Source organism: Syngnathoides biaculeatus, chromosome 17, assembly GCF_019802595.1.
Source record: "Syngnathoides biaculeatus isolate LvHL_M chromosome 17, ASM1980259v1, whole genome shotgun sequence".
In the NCBI taxonomy this organism is placed as follows: Eukaryota; Metazoa; Chordata; class Actinopteri; order Syngnathiformes; family Syngnathidae; genus Syngnathoides; species Syngnathoides biaculeatus.
The window spans coordinates 1,025,545-1,038,858 of record NC_084656.1 but is presented as its reverse complement, the minus strand read 5'-3'; the positions used below and the strand labels follow the sequence as shown (position 1 = coordinate 1,038,858).

At 42.4% G+C, this 13,314-nt stretch overlaps 2 protein-coding genes across 15 annotated transcripts in view; both read right to left on the bottom strand.

Annotated features, from left to right (window-relative positions):
* sptan1 (spectrin alpha, non-erythrocytic 1) overlaps positions 1-271 on the bottom strand; it is a 158,017-nt gene extending 157,746 nt beyond the window's left edge. For all 4 annotated transcript variants that reach the window (XM_061801913.1, XM_061801914.1, XM_061801915.1 and 1 more), the window contains exon 1: positions 145-271. The gene's annotated coding sequence lies outside the window, so the exon portion shown is untranslated. The remainder of the gene's footprint in view (positions 1-144) is intronic.
* An 11,441-nt stretch (positions 272-11,712) lies between these two features.
* The window catches only part of derl2 (derlin 2), a 32,120-nt gene continuing 30,518 nt past the window's right edge, over positions 11,713-13,314 (bottom strand). For all 11 annotated transcript variants that reach the window (XM_061801545.1, XM_061801549.1, XM_061801550.1 and 8 more), the window contains one exon: positions 11,713-12,248. In XM_061801545.1, the coding sequence (XP_061657529.1) occupies positions 12,140-12,248 (109 nt within the window). In that variant the 3' untranslated portion in view covers positions 11,713-12,139. The remainder of the gene's footprint in view (positions 12,249-13,314) is intronic.

The following is a 13,314-nucleotide window of genomic DNA, read 5'->3' as shown; positions in this document are numbered from 1 at the left end:
AAACGCAAGCCGCTTGTTAGCTACAAAACTAGCTTTCTATAGAAAATTACGAAAATTAGACAATCCCCGTTAACGCAGGTGCCAATAGAAGCTCCCTGTTGTATAATACACATTACAAAAGACGTATGATTCTTCAATTCCTACCTTTGTTTTTGAAACAACGTACAAAGTAGTAACGCTCTCGCTGTCCCGTACCGTAGGAAGTCGAAGAATAACCAGCTGTTGGCGTAGTCTGTATTTTATCCCCAAGTGTGACGTCACTTTTGCTGCACTGACATCTACCGGATACCGTTGATGCTTGACGTTCACAAATAGAAACAATTGCACATTAAGTTGAATAGTCTATAGTTTATGCTTCGACAGATACGTTTAATATGTTTGACTTTCTATGTACCCAGCTAATACAAATAAAACGGTTCTTTTTTTTGTTTTTTGTTTTTTTAACCTGAGCCGTTTGAGGCTCAGTCATGGTGGGCCACACAGAGTCCCCTCCAAAAGAATTGAAAAAGCAATATCAATTTTTTTGTTTGTTTGCTTATTTTTTTTTTTTTTGTATGATGAAGACATTTGGTTTTAAGATCAAAAGATGAATATGTGACAAAAGTTTAGAATTCCAGCCTGAGAAGGGTTGCGTCAGGAAGGGCATCCGGCGTAAAAATTGTGCCAAACATATGTGCGTTCATCTGAGATGACACGCTGTGGCGACCCCGAAAGGGACAAGCCGAAAGAAACTTACTATTTTACAGTATTTAAAAGCTCAATGTTTTTTTAAATGCAGCCCTATGGGGACACAAACCAGTGCAATCTGTAGAGTGGTCCCAAGCCAGAAAAATGCTGAGAGTTGCGTCAGGAAGTGCATCCGGCGTAAAAACTCTTCCAAACAAATATGAGCGTTCATCTAAAGAATCCCATATCGGATCAGTCGTGGCCCGGGTTAACAAAATTCAGCTAGTGTGGGTCGAAGACAGAAAAAGAAACCAGATTCATCGTCAGAAGAAGAAGAGGAATGCACAGAGCCTACAACTGAGTGTCGGGATTTTGAATGTTGGGACTATGACAGGAAAAGATCAGGAATTGGTTGACATGATGATTAGGAGAAAGGTTGATATATTGTGCATCCAAGAGAGCAGATAGAAAGGTAGTAAGGCTAGAAGTTTAGGAGCAGGGTTTAAATTATCCTACCACAGAGTAGATGGGAAGAGAAATGGAGTAGGGATCATTTTAAAGGAAGAGCTAATTGAGAATGTTTTGGAGGTGAAAAGATTATCAGATTGAGTGATGAGACTGAAATTTGAAATTGAGGGTGTTATGTATAATGTGGTTAGCGGCTATGCCCCACAGGTAGGATGTGACCTCGAGTTGAAAGAGAAATTTTGGAAGGAACTAGATGAAGTCATTCTAACCATCCCAGACAGCGAGAGAGTTGTGATTGGTGCAGATTGTAATGGATATGTTGGTGAAGGAAACAGGGGTGACAAAGAAGTGATGGGTAAGTACAGCATCCAGGAAAGGAACTTTGAGGGACAGATGGTGGTGGACTTTGCAAAAAGGATGGAAAAGTCTGTAGTGAACACTTATTTCCAGAAAAGCCAGGAACATAGAGTGACCTACAAGAGCGGAGGTAGAAGCACGCAGATGGATTATATTTTGTGCAGATGATGTAATCTGAAGGAGGTTACTGAATGTAAGGTAGTGGTAGGGAACAGTGTAGCTCGACAGCATAGGATGGTGGTGTGTAATAGGAAGATTAAGAAGACAAAGGAAGAGCAGAGAACCATGTGGTGGACGATGTGCAGCCTTTTAGAAAGGGGTAAGACAGGCTCTCGATGGACAGGAGAAGCTTCTGGAAGACTGGACTACTACAGCCAAGATGATCAGAGAGACAGGCAGGAGAGTACTTGGTGTGTCTTCTGGTAGGAAAGAGGATAAGGAGACTTGGTGGTGGAGTCCCAAAATACGGGAAGTCATACAAGGAAAGAAATTAGCGAAGAAGAAGTGGGACACTGAAAGGACTGAGGAGAGGCGAAAGGAGTACATTGAGATGTGACGTAGGGTAAAGGTAACATGGCAAAGGCTAAACAAGAGGCATATGACGACATGTACACAAGGTTGGACACGAAGGAAGGAGAAAAGGATCTCTACAGGTTGGCCAGACAAAGGGATAGAGATGGGAAGGAGCAGGGAATGGTGATTAAGGACAGAGATGGGAATGTGTTGACTGCTGCCAGTAGTGTGCTGAATAGATGGAAAGAATACTTTGAGAAACTGATGAATGAACAAAATGAGAGAGAAGGAAGAGTAGAAGAGCCACGATTGAAGGACCAGGAAGTGTCAATGATTAGTAAGGAGGAAGTTAGAAGGGCACTACAAAGGATGAAAAATGGAAAGGCAGTTGGTCCTGATGACATACTGGTGGAGGTATGAAAGCAATTTGGAGAGATGGCTGTGGAGTTTTTGACCAACTTATTCAACAGAACACTAGCGGGCGAAAAGATGCTTGAAGAATGGAGGAAAAGTGCTAATTCTCATTTATAAGAACAAGGGCGATGTTCAGAGCTGTGGGAATTAGGGAGGAATAAAGTTGATGAGCTACACCAAAAAATACCCAGACTTTTATTACCCCAAGATCTTCTTTTCAAGCAGGCAGCCTCTTGCAAGCTACTGACAGAGGAGGGCGGGGACAATGCTCCCAATGTTTTGTTATTAACATTAACCCTAAATATATATGTGTATTTAAAATACAGAATTGGCTTTTGTACACCGTATTGTCTGTGCTTTCATCCTGGATCAGGCTGTGCCAAGGTGGAATTATAACATTACACACCACCTCATCCTACACTTTCAACTTTGGCTACAGACCAGACCTTTCCCACTCGGAAAAAAGAAAATCTCATCCAGTTTCACCACTTTTTCTTCTTTTTATTCACATACTCTGACAGTCGTTGCATCTTAAAACAACAGCATTTCTTTTTTTTTTTTTTAACTTTCGCCACTAATATCGAAAGTAAACATAAGCGGGATGTCTAGCTTGTCTTTGCTCTACATTGCCCAGACTGCTGCGAACTAAAGCAGCGGTGGTGGACGCTGTCATTATAAAACACATCGATGGGCTGCGTAAGTCCTGCAACATTTGTAATTATGAGTGTACGTCTTTAAGTGCGGGGAGGAAGGGGTTGTAAGATAAAGTAGGAAACAGAGTGTGTTGCGGAGCAGCGGTCGTTGTTTGAGAAAGTTCTGTGTGCCGCCTAAAAGAAACCAGTGGCTTACTCTTTTCATTTTTTACAGTATGTATGTGAATTGTGCCACTGGATGTAACAACCAGTCATCCCTCACTCATTTAATCAAATTGCAAAATGCCACAAACTGAATAGCTGTATGTTATACTTTAAATTTGCATCAGATTTTTTTTTTTTTGCGCTCAACACAGAATATCTGCGAAGAGACTGCATCAGCGGTGCACAATTGTGCATGCGCGCAGTTTAGATGGAACATTGGCTTTTTTTTGTTTGTTTTTTCTGGCAAGCCGTCCCACGATCGACCAAGACTGCATCGCGATCGGCCGGACACAATAAAAATATGGGAAAGAGGAGTTGAGGCTAGACTCACGACAGAAGTAAATATCTGCGAGCAACAGTATGGTTTCATGCCGAGAAAGAGTACAACAGGTGCATTATTTCCCTTGAGCATGCTAGTATAAAAGTAGGGAGAAGGTCAGAAGGAGCTACATTGTGTCTTTGTGGATCTACAGAAAGCCTATGACAGAGTACCAAGAGAGGAACTGTGGTAATGCATGCGCAAGTCTGATGTGGCGGAGAAATATGTTAGAATAGTACAGGACATGTATGATGGCAACAGAACAATGGTGAGGTGTGCTTTAGGTGTGACAGAAGAATTTAAGGTGGAGGTGGGACTGCATCGGGGATCAGCTCTGAGCCCCTTCCTGTTTGCAGTGGTAATGGATAGGCTGACAGATGAGGTTAGACTGGAATCCCCTTGGACCATGATGTTCGCATATGATATTGTGATATGCAGTGAAAACAGGGAAGAGGAAATGAAGATGAGCCGAAGTAAAATAGAATGTGTTTTGTGGGTGACTGAGAGGGGTGGAGGGGGAAGAGTGAGGCTACAGGGAGAAGAGATAGCGAGGGTGGCTGACTTCAAATACTTGGGGTCAACAATCCAGAGCGATTGTGAGTGTGGTAAGGAAGTGAACAAACAATTCCAAGCAAGTTGGAAAAGCTGGCGGAAGGTGTCCGGTGTGTTATGTGACAGAAGAGTCTCTGTTCGGATGAAGGGCAAAGTTTACAAAACACTGGTTAGGCCGGCCATGATGTATGGACTAGAGACGGTGGCACTGAAGAAACAACAGGAAGTAGAATTGGAGGTGGCAGAAATTAAGATGTTGAGGTTCTCGCTCGGACTCGCCAGGGTCTGGGGAGCTCGCTCACGGCCCCGCTGCTCCCCGGAGCTTACTCACAGCCCCACAGCTCACTGTTTTCATCAGATGAGGATAAATCTGAGAAATCAGCGCTGGCCAGAATGGTGTCCCATGTAATTTAACCTTTGGTGGGGCACCTCATATGTCACATCCCCGTACGTAGGTCATGTGACTCACCATAATTGTTGATGAAAATCTTCTCAAAACACCGTTAAATGAGAGAGGATTAACATTACATTGTCAAGATACAGTACATATTACATGACCTATTGGATACATTGTTGATCCAAACCACCAGAATTTTAAGTTAAGAACTTTAAGTTGTTTAAGTTGTTGCCTGTATGTAGGTATTAAGTAGATCAAGCAATGATCAGAGGAGCCTTGGGGAGCGTGGGGAATGGCACGATATGTGTTTTTTTTTTCATTGTGGTATACCAATGGTCCCAAGTGTTCTTTTTCTTGGTCAGACAGTCTATGTGCCATTTGTATTTAGGTAGTTCGTGGTGGAGTCTGGCATTGTTAAAATATTCTAGGATAACAATGGTTAAGTCTGGATGTTTTTTCTAAATCTCCTTTACTTGTTAGCCAAGCATTAGCAGTGCTGCATTCATACTAGGTTGACGCAGAATGTGGACACTGACAAGAATGAAAGAGGTGAATTCACACAGTGTGTATAAAGGCTTACAATTCAGGAAGAGGAACTCCAAAAGTGGCTGCAGTGTGCTGAGTTGTGTGACATCTGTGGACCATTTCTTATTGATGTATTGTAGAAGCCTATCCCACCGCCTTTTGTTTTCCCCACCAGCTCCGTGATGCAATCCCTCTGGTGAATGTGGAAGCTGGGTGTCGTAATAGCTCCATTGGGACTGCGTTCTCACAGCCAAGTCTTGGTGAACCACAGGCTGGTGGAACATCTAAAGCCTTTGCTGGTCCTATCAGGAGATGAACCTTGTCTATTTTGTTGGGAAGGGAGTGTAGATTTGGTAGGTTAACTGACGGGAGCGCCAATCTCTGTCCTCTCCTGCGGAGTTTTACTTGGATTCTGTAGCACCTCATGTTCCCTTCCATGCTCCGTAGACCACAGAAGTTGTTTCCATCGGTGCTCCAGTGAGTAACTCAGAAAAAAGACTCAGTGATTTGGGAGTTGATTAAAAACTCTCTGATGGTTAGCAAGCCATTCCTTGTGTAGTTGTATCCAGAGATGACTGAAAAACACAAAAATATAAACAATCCTAGGGAGCACCGTACCGAGCCAACCATGCAGGTAGGCATCATCTTGGATCATCAAGTTGTTCACTTTTTTAGCTGCTTAGGGAATTTAATGGTTTACTACTGACATTCATCTTAAATCCCTCCCAGTTCAACCAAAACAGGAATGAGGCACTACACGAACTCCACTGACTTAACAGTGAGCAGCAGACATCCCACACTGATGGATTCCTCATCCTGGTGGGGGATTTTAACCACACCAACCCCAAGACATGCTAAATTTCCCAAAGGAGTAAAAAACATCCCATACTCAAAAAGCTTACAAAGTGCTCCCCCTCCTCCACTTGGGAGTCTCAGACATACATAAGTGCATACAGACCATTGATTAAGGTGACAAAGCCAGCCAAGAAGATCTGGGTGTGGCCAGAGGGGTTAGCAGAGGCACTCATAGACTGTTTTACCACCACAGACTGGAGCATGTTCAAACAGGCAGCCACCCACATCACCACCAACCTCCAAGAGTACACAGACACCGTTGCTGCCTACATGAGGAAGTGCATGTACGATATTACAGTCTCCAGAACCATTTCCATCAGAGCTAATAAAAAGCAATGGCTAACGGGGGAAATCCACAGGCTCCTGAAGGCCCGGAATGCTGCTTTCAGAGCTGGGGACAAGGTGAGCTTAAGGAGAGCCAGGGCCAACCTGCCATGTGGCAGCGGAAAAGCAAAGAAACAGTACTCCAGGAGGATTGTCGACCAGTTCAGTAATAGAAACGACACTAGGAACCTGTCGCGTGGTATCCAGACCATCATGGGCAAAAAGCTCCCCCCCCTCAGACCTGCAACAACTTATTTTCTCTGCTGGATGAGCTCAATGATTTCTTGTCTTATTTTGAGGCAGACAACACCACCCATGCACAGAAGACCCCCCACACCCATACCCCGCCACCCAGCGACCGGGTGCTGCTGCTGTCTCCGGACAGTGTGCAGCGATCACTCAGAACGACCAACGCAGAGAAAGCCTCTGGATAGGATGACATTCCTGGCCGTGTTCTAAGAGACTGTGCCGATGGGTCCACAGATGTCCTCACAGACATCTTGAGCATCTCACTGAGCGAAGCCGCCATCCCAACCTGCCACCACCATCATCCCGGTCCCAAAGAAGACATCTACCTCCTGCTACAATGACCACTGCCCGGTTTCTCTCACTCCCATCATTATGAAGTGCTTTGAGTAGCTAGTCATGGAGCACTTAAAATCGTCCTGCACCTCCCACGCGGGATACCTACCAGTTTGCGTATCGGTCCAACTGCTTGACAGATGATGCCATCTCCATTGCCCTACACTACTCTGACCCACTTGGGAGACCAAAAACTCACCTCAGAATGCTGTTCATCAACTTCATCTTAACATTCAACACCATCATCCCCCAGCAACTTATCCTCAAACTGGACCAGCTGTGACTCAACACCTCCCTGTGCAACTGGCTGTTGGACTTCCTGGTAAGGAGACCCAAGGCAGTTTGGGTTATTAGTAACACCTCCAACACCATCATGCTGACCACATGGCTCTCCAAGGATGTGTGCTGAGCCCCCTCCTCTTTACTTTGCACACCCAGATTCAGCTCCAACCTCTTTGTCAGGTTTTCAGACCTGTCCTGGACCACTAACACCACAGCACTAGTTAAAAAGGCTCAACACCAGCTCTCCTTCCTATGGAAATTGAAAAGAGCAAAATCCCCATCTCCCATTATGATTTCCTTCTACAGAGGGACAATGGAGAGCATCCTTTCCAGCAGCATCATATTGTGGGACAGCACCTGCATCACCTCCTGCCGCAAGATCCTGCAACACACGCTAGAGCAGCTGAGAAGATCATCGGTGTCTCTCTTCCTTCCCTTCTGTACATTTGTCACACCCGCCTCACCTGCAAGGCCACCAGGATCGCAGGTGACCCCACTCACCCATCCCACTACCTCTTCAGACTGTTATCATCAGGTGGGAAATTGCAGAACCTTTGGGCCAAAACTAGCAGGCTAAAAGACATTTCTTCTACCAGGCTGACAAGATGCTCATTCCCAAATCTGCTTTGCTCGATTACCCGTCCATGGCACCTGCCACCACCCACCAACACTAACTCTAGACCAGGGGTCGGCAACCCACGTCTCCAGAGGCGCATGCGGCTCTTTCATCCTTATGTTGGGGCTCTGCGGGGATTGGGAAAGTAAATTATAAGTGTTTGATTGAAGTGCATTGTAATGCCCTCTGGAATGAGGGAAAAGGAGTTACCGCTGGGTTTTTAGTTTTTTTTAACACTCGGGTAGCACCAGACCGCTCCAAAACAACGAGCCGCTCCATACGCTCACACTCATGCGGAGTCAACCTTACCCTGTCCCATTCCATTCTTAAAGGGGTACACTCATAATTACACACAGAGTATGTTATTTGTCTCAAAAACATCTATCATGTCTTATGATTATAAAGGCAAAGTTTTCATGTTCTTTCTTCAAACTTTTTGCCATTTTGGTGATCATTCGCCTTTCATCAGAGATGTTTGACAGCACTTGACATGTCAGCAGGCAGATTTGACATCTGGCATGCACAGAAACCCCAGCGAAACCAAAAGTAGTTACATATTGTAAGATTACTGTGATCTTGAAATATTAAAATCAATATATATATATATATATATATATATATATATATATATGTGTGTGTGTGTGTGTATATATATATATATATGTGTGTGTGTGTATGTATATGCGATAAACTGTGCACCTATGTTTTCACATATGACCTAAAAAAAAAAAAAAAATATATATATATATATATATATAGGGCTGCACCATGGCTCAGCTGGAAAGTGTTGGCCTCACAGTTCTGAGGTCTCTGGTTCAATCCCAGACCTGCCTGTGTGGAGTTTGCATGTTCTCCAGGCACTCCGGTTTCCTCACACATCCAAAAAATATGCAACGTTACTTGGACACTCTAAATCGCCCCGAGGTGTGATTGTGAGTGCGGCTGTTGTCTGTCTCCATGTGCCCTGCGATTGGGTGGCAACCAATTTAGGGTGTACCCCGCCTCCTACCCGTTGACAGCCGGGATAGGCTCCAGCACTCCCCGCGACCCTCGTGAGGATAAGCGGCAAATAAAATGGAGATATATATATATATATATATATATATATATATACACACACACACAAACACACACAATGCCTTGTGCAAGTATTCGGTCTCCTTGAACTTTTCAACCTTTTGCCACATTTCAGGCTTCAAACAAAGAGATACTATTAATTTGTTTTGTCAAGAATCAACAAGTGGGACACAATCGTGAAATGAAACGACATTTATTGGATATTTTAAAAAAAATTTTAACAAATAAAAACCTGAAAAGTGGCGTGTGCAATATTAGCATTAATACTTTGTAGCGTCACTTTTGTTGAAATTACAGCTGCAAGTTGCTTGATGTACAGGGTGTCCATAAAGTCTCTACCATTTCAAAAATTTATTAAAAATGCAATTGATTAGAAATTGTATTTAATTTGTTCTATTGTATTTAGTGTTTATTAAAGTTTTTTATCACACTGCATTTGTGTGTTTCAAGGATCCTGTTTGTGAAAGAGGTGATGTAGAATGAACCCCTACAAAATGGCTACCCCTGAAGAGAAGTCGCAGTGTGTCTCATGGTTTATTAAAACAAAATCGGATAGGCAGACTCAGTGAAACTACAGAACTTAGTATGGAAGGGAGCCACCATCATGTCCGTCAATTTGTGCATGGCACAAGAAATGTATGGAGACAGGGACAGTGTTAGATAAAGGAAAGATTGGGCGACCAAGAACATCTAAGGAAAACATAGATCGTGTAAGACAATCCTTTTCTCATTCTCCCACAAAGTCCATCCGTACTGCTGCCACACAGTTACAGCTACCACATACAACAGTGCACAAGGTCGTACACAAGAACTTGCGATTGTACGCTTACAAAGTGCAACTCTTACAGGCACTCGAGCCAAATGATAAACCAAGACAAAAAGAGTTTGCAGTTAACATGCTGGAATGAATTTCTGAGGATGACGAGTTGTTTTAGTGATGAGGTAACCTTTCGTGTTTCAGGGAAACTGAACAAACACAATGTGAGAATCTGTGGATCAGAATACCCCACTTGACTAGAGAAATTGAGCGTACCTTTCATTCACTGTTCGAGACTTGTTCATAAAATTAAATTCTGCTGGTGTTGCCTCATTTAAAATGGTATTACAGCTACTTTGTTAAACACATTTCATTTAATAACAAAAGCCCAGACCATAGTTTGTAATCAAATTGTCAATGAAACTCACGGATAGTGCAGTGCACACCTTGCCTAACCACCTATTCAGTTGACGGAGCCTTGAGAAACATTCATCTCCACATGGAGAGGTCCACTTATAAGAACCTCAGCATTCATCCCTTGCACTTTTGTTAGATCTATGAAATAGCGCTTCAGTAGCTCTGATTGCTACTTGAGAACATCTAGGACCCCTGTGTGTATAATGACAGGTTTCGCAGTTGGGTGCTGATCAGTGACCTCCAGGACTTTTTGAGAGATATCAGATAGCGTGTCATTAGTAAAACACAGTGCAGTCGTACTGTCCCATGTGCAGAAAAACACCCCCAAAGCATGATGCTACCGCCCACATGTTTCACAGTAGGGATGGTGTTCTTGGGATGGAACAGATCATTCATTTTCCTCCAAACATGGTCAGTGGAATTATGATCAAAAAGTTCAATTTTGGTCTCATCTGACCACAAAACCTTCTCCCATGACTTCTCTGTATCATCCAAATGGTCATTGGCATACTTACGATGGGCCTTGACATGTGCTGTTTTTAAGCAGGGGAACCTTCGTGCCATGTATGGTTTCAAACCATGACATTTTAGTATATTACCAACAGTCACCCTGGAAACAGTGGTCCCAGCTCTTTTCAGGTCATTGACCAAGTCCTGTCACATAGTCCTGGGCTGATTCCTCACCTTTCTAAAGATAATTGAGACCCCACGAGCTGATATCTTGCGTGGGCTCCACTCCGATTGAGATTGACCGTCATGTTTAGCTTCTTCCATTTTCTAATGATTGCTCCAACAGTGGACCTTTTTTCACCAAGCTCCTTGGCAATTTCTCTGTAGCCCTTTCCAGTTCCAAGTTTGAGTCTTACTGATTGTATGGGGTGGACAGGTGTCTTTATGCAGCTAACAACCTCACACAGGTGTATCTGATTCTGGATAATACATGGAGTGGAGGTGGACTTTTAAAGGTGGACTGACAGGTCTTTGAGGGACAGGTGTTCAAATACTTAAATACAAATACAGCTGGATCACACAAATAAATCGTTTAAAAAAATCATACATTGTGATTTCTGGATTTTGCTTTTTAGATTATCTCTCTCACAGTGGACATGCACCTACGATGAAAATTTCAGATCCCTCCATGATTGGAGAGTGGAAGAACTTATATAATATATATCAGGGGGTTCAAATACTCATTTTCTCCACTGTATATCTGGGAATTGCAGTTCCTTGTTAATTTAGCCAGATTACCCACATTGTTACTGTTTGTAGTATATTGCACAATGTACATATTTTAGACCACCTACATCTTACAGACCCTAATTTGGAACCAATCAATCAGGCAATTTATATTCCGTTCAGATAGAGATGGTCGGAGCGTTAGTTGCACACAAGAGCTGAAAACCGGTTCTTAAAAAAACAAACAATGTTAAAGTATGGAAGTTACGGGGAAGAAAAATTGTTTCAACGGAGAAACAACGGAGAAACAATCTAAAAAACACATTTCAGAAATATTTTTTGTTTTTATTTCTCAGCCCTCATGTTTTTTTGATATCTTGTTTGCCTGGGCAGCCGGATCTCTTCACTTTCAGCTAAGAAAAAAATGAGGCTCCAGTGTTCATGCATTGAGTGCATTCATAACCCTGCCTCATGCTAATCTGTTATATATTTATTATTTCTGTGTTGGCTGTTTAAACAATTGTGTGAAGTATTTTTGAATAAGATTTTATACAGATACACAAAGATTAGAGCTGTTATAATCATATTTTGCAACACATACATCAACATGGCTGTACAAATTACACAGTTTCGTGCAAATGAAAAACAGTAAAATAACAGAATCCAACAAAAGAAACCAGTCAACCAGGTGTAAATTTACTGTTAAACAGATTTAGAAAACAGTACAGATTTTTGAGTCCACCCTTACACCTTTATAATCAAAATAATTGAAACCACAACTTTAATTCTTCACAAATAAGAGAAGAAAACATGATTACATACATGATCATTTGAATCCACTTTGAAAAAACAAACAATAACAGACCTCTGCAGATGAGTTCAGCATTTTTTTTTCAAACTCCACCAACGAGTAAAAACAATCGTATCAATAAACCTTATCACAATTGTGGAACATTTTTGGAAGATAGTTGACAAAACCAGAAGATTAACCTCCAAGGTGTGGTGGTGCCTCACCCCAAGCAAACCCTCCTGGACGATCCTCAGGCAATGGATTGTAATTGGCTTCATCATCAGGAGTGTCAAACAGCATCTTTCTGGTGACATGGAAATGTTGGGTTGGAGGGAGTGAGGATTAAGTTGTACAAGTAAAATTATTAATAATCAAGAATCAAAGTTAAAATTTAATTCATTAATCATAAAGGTGTAAAAGTACATAAGTGTTTTGACATCATTTTTCTGATATTTGAATTATTGGCAGTTATCCAACAAAAGGTTATAATTGTTTTTACAAAAAGATTTTTTCAAACTTTTCATGCCAAAAAAACTTCCCAATTAGGTGTTCCAAACCAAGTTTGATGATATGCAACATTTTCTGAAGATGTTAATTTCCTTTTCAGAAATAAAGGATTTTTCTCCCATTGGCATGCCTTTACCATACAACTTTCACAAATGCACCTTAAAGGCTGGCGCACACTGACTGACTGGGGGGAATACAACTGAATTGTCACGTAGCAAGGGTTGACAACTGTTTTCATGAGTAGCCGACCAGTTGGCAATTGGTTCTGCCGAGATTCAACATTTTAAGTCGCCATTACAACAATGTATCTTACTGCATGCACAGACGCTTTCACAAAGGCTAAAAATCAATTTCCATATTTTTACCAAGCTGGCACACTCATGGCTGACCATTAAGACATATACAGTAAGTACAATGTATAAAGGGTAAAAAATTGGGTTTTAAATCAATACATGAATATCTTAACGTAAAATGCGGCTGTAGATGAAAAAGCAAAGCTTGGGACTAAAATGTACACAAGCGACATGTCCCTTGTGGGGTATATACAAATTAATGGAGTCAATGAGACTTTTTAAAATCTCCACTCTTGCTTTAATTTTTGCCCACATCCGCTTCCTTCAGCAACGTGCTTAATCTTTTTATGGTTGAACATGGTAGTCGCATGAGAACACAAGGTCAAGAAGAAAAGACAGGTTGTGGCAGTCCGACGCAAAGTGGATAACCAGTCAGAAGACTGGACAGCCGTGGCTGGCATGGTGGTGCTTAACTAATTAGCCGCCACCCCAGATGGACCCCACAGCTCAGAGGGGCCTCTTGCTCATTCAAAAGGGACACCATTTTGGCCGCCTGGTCAAGACAATGAA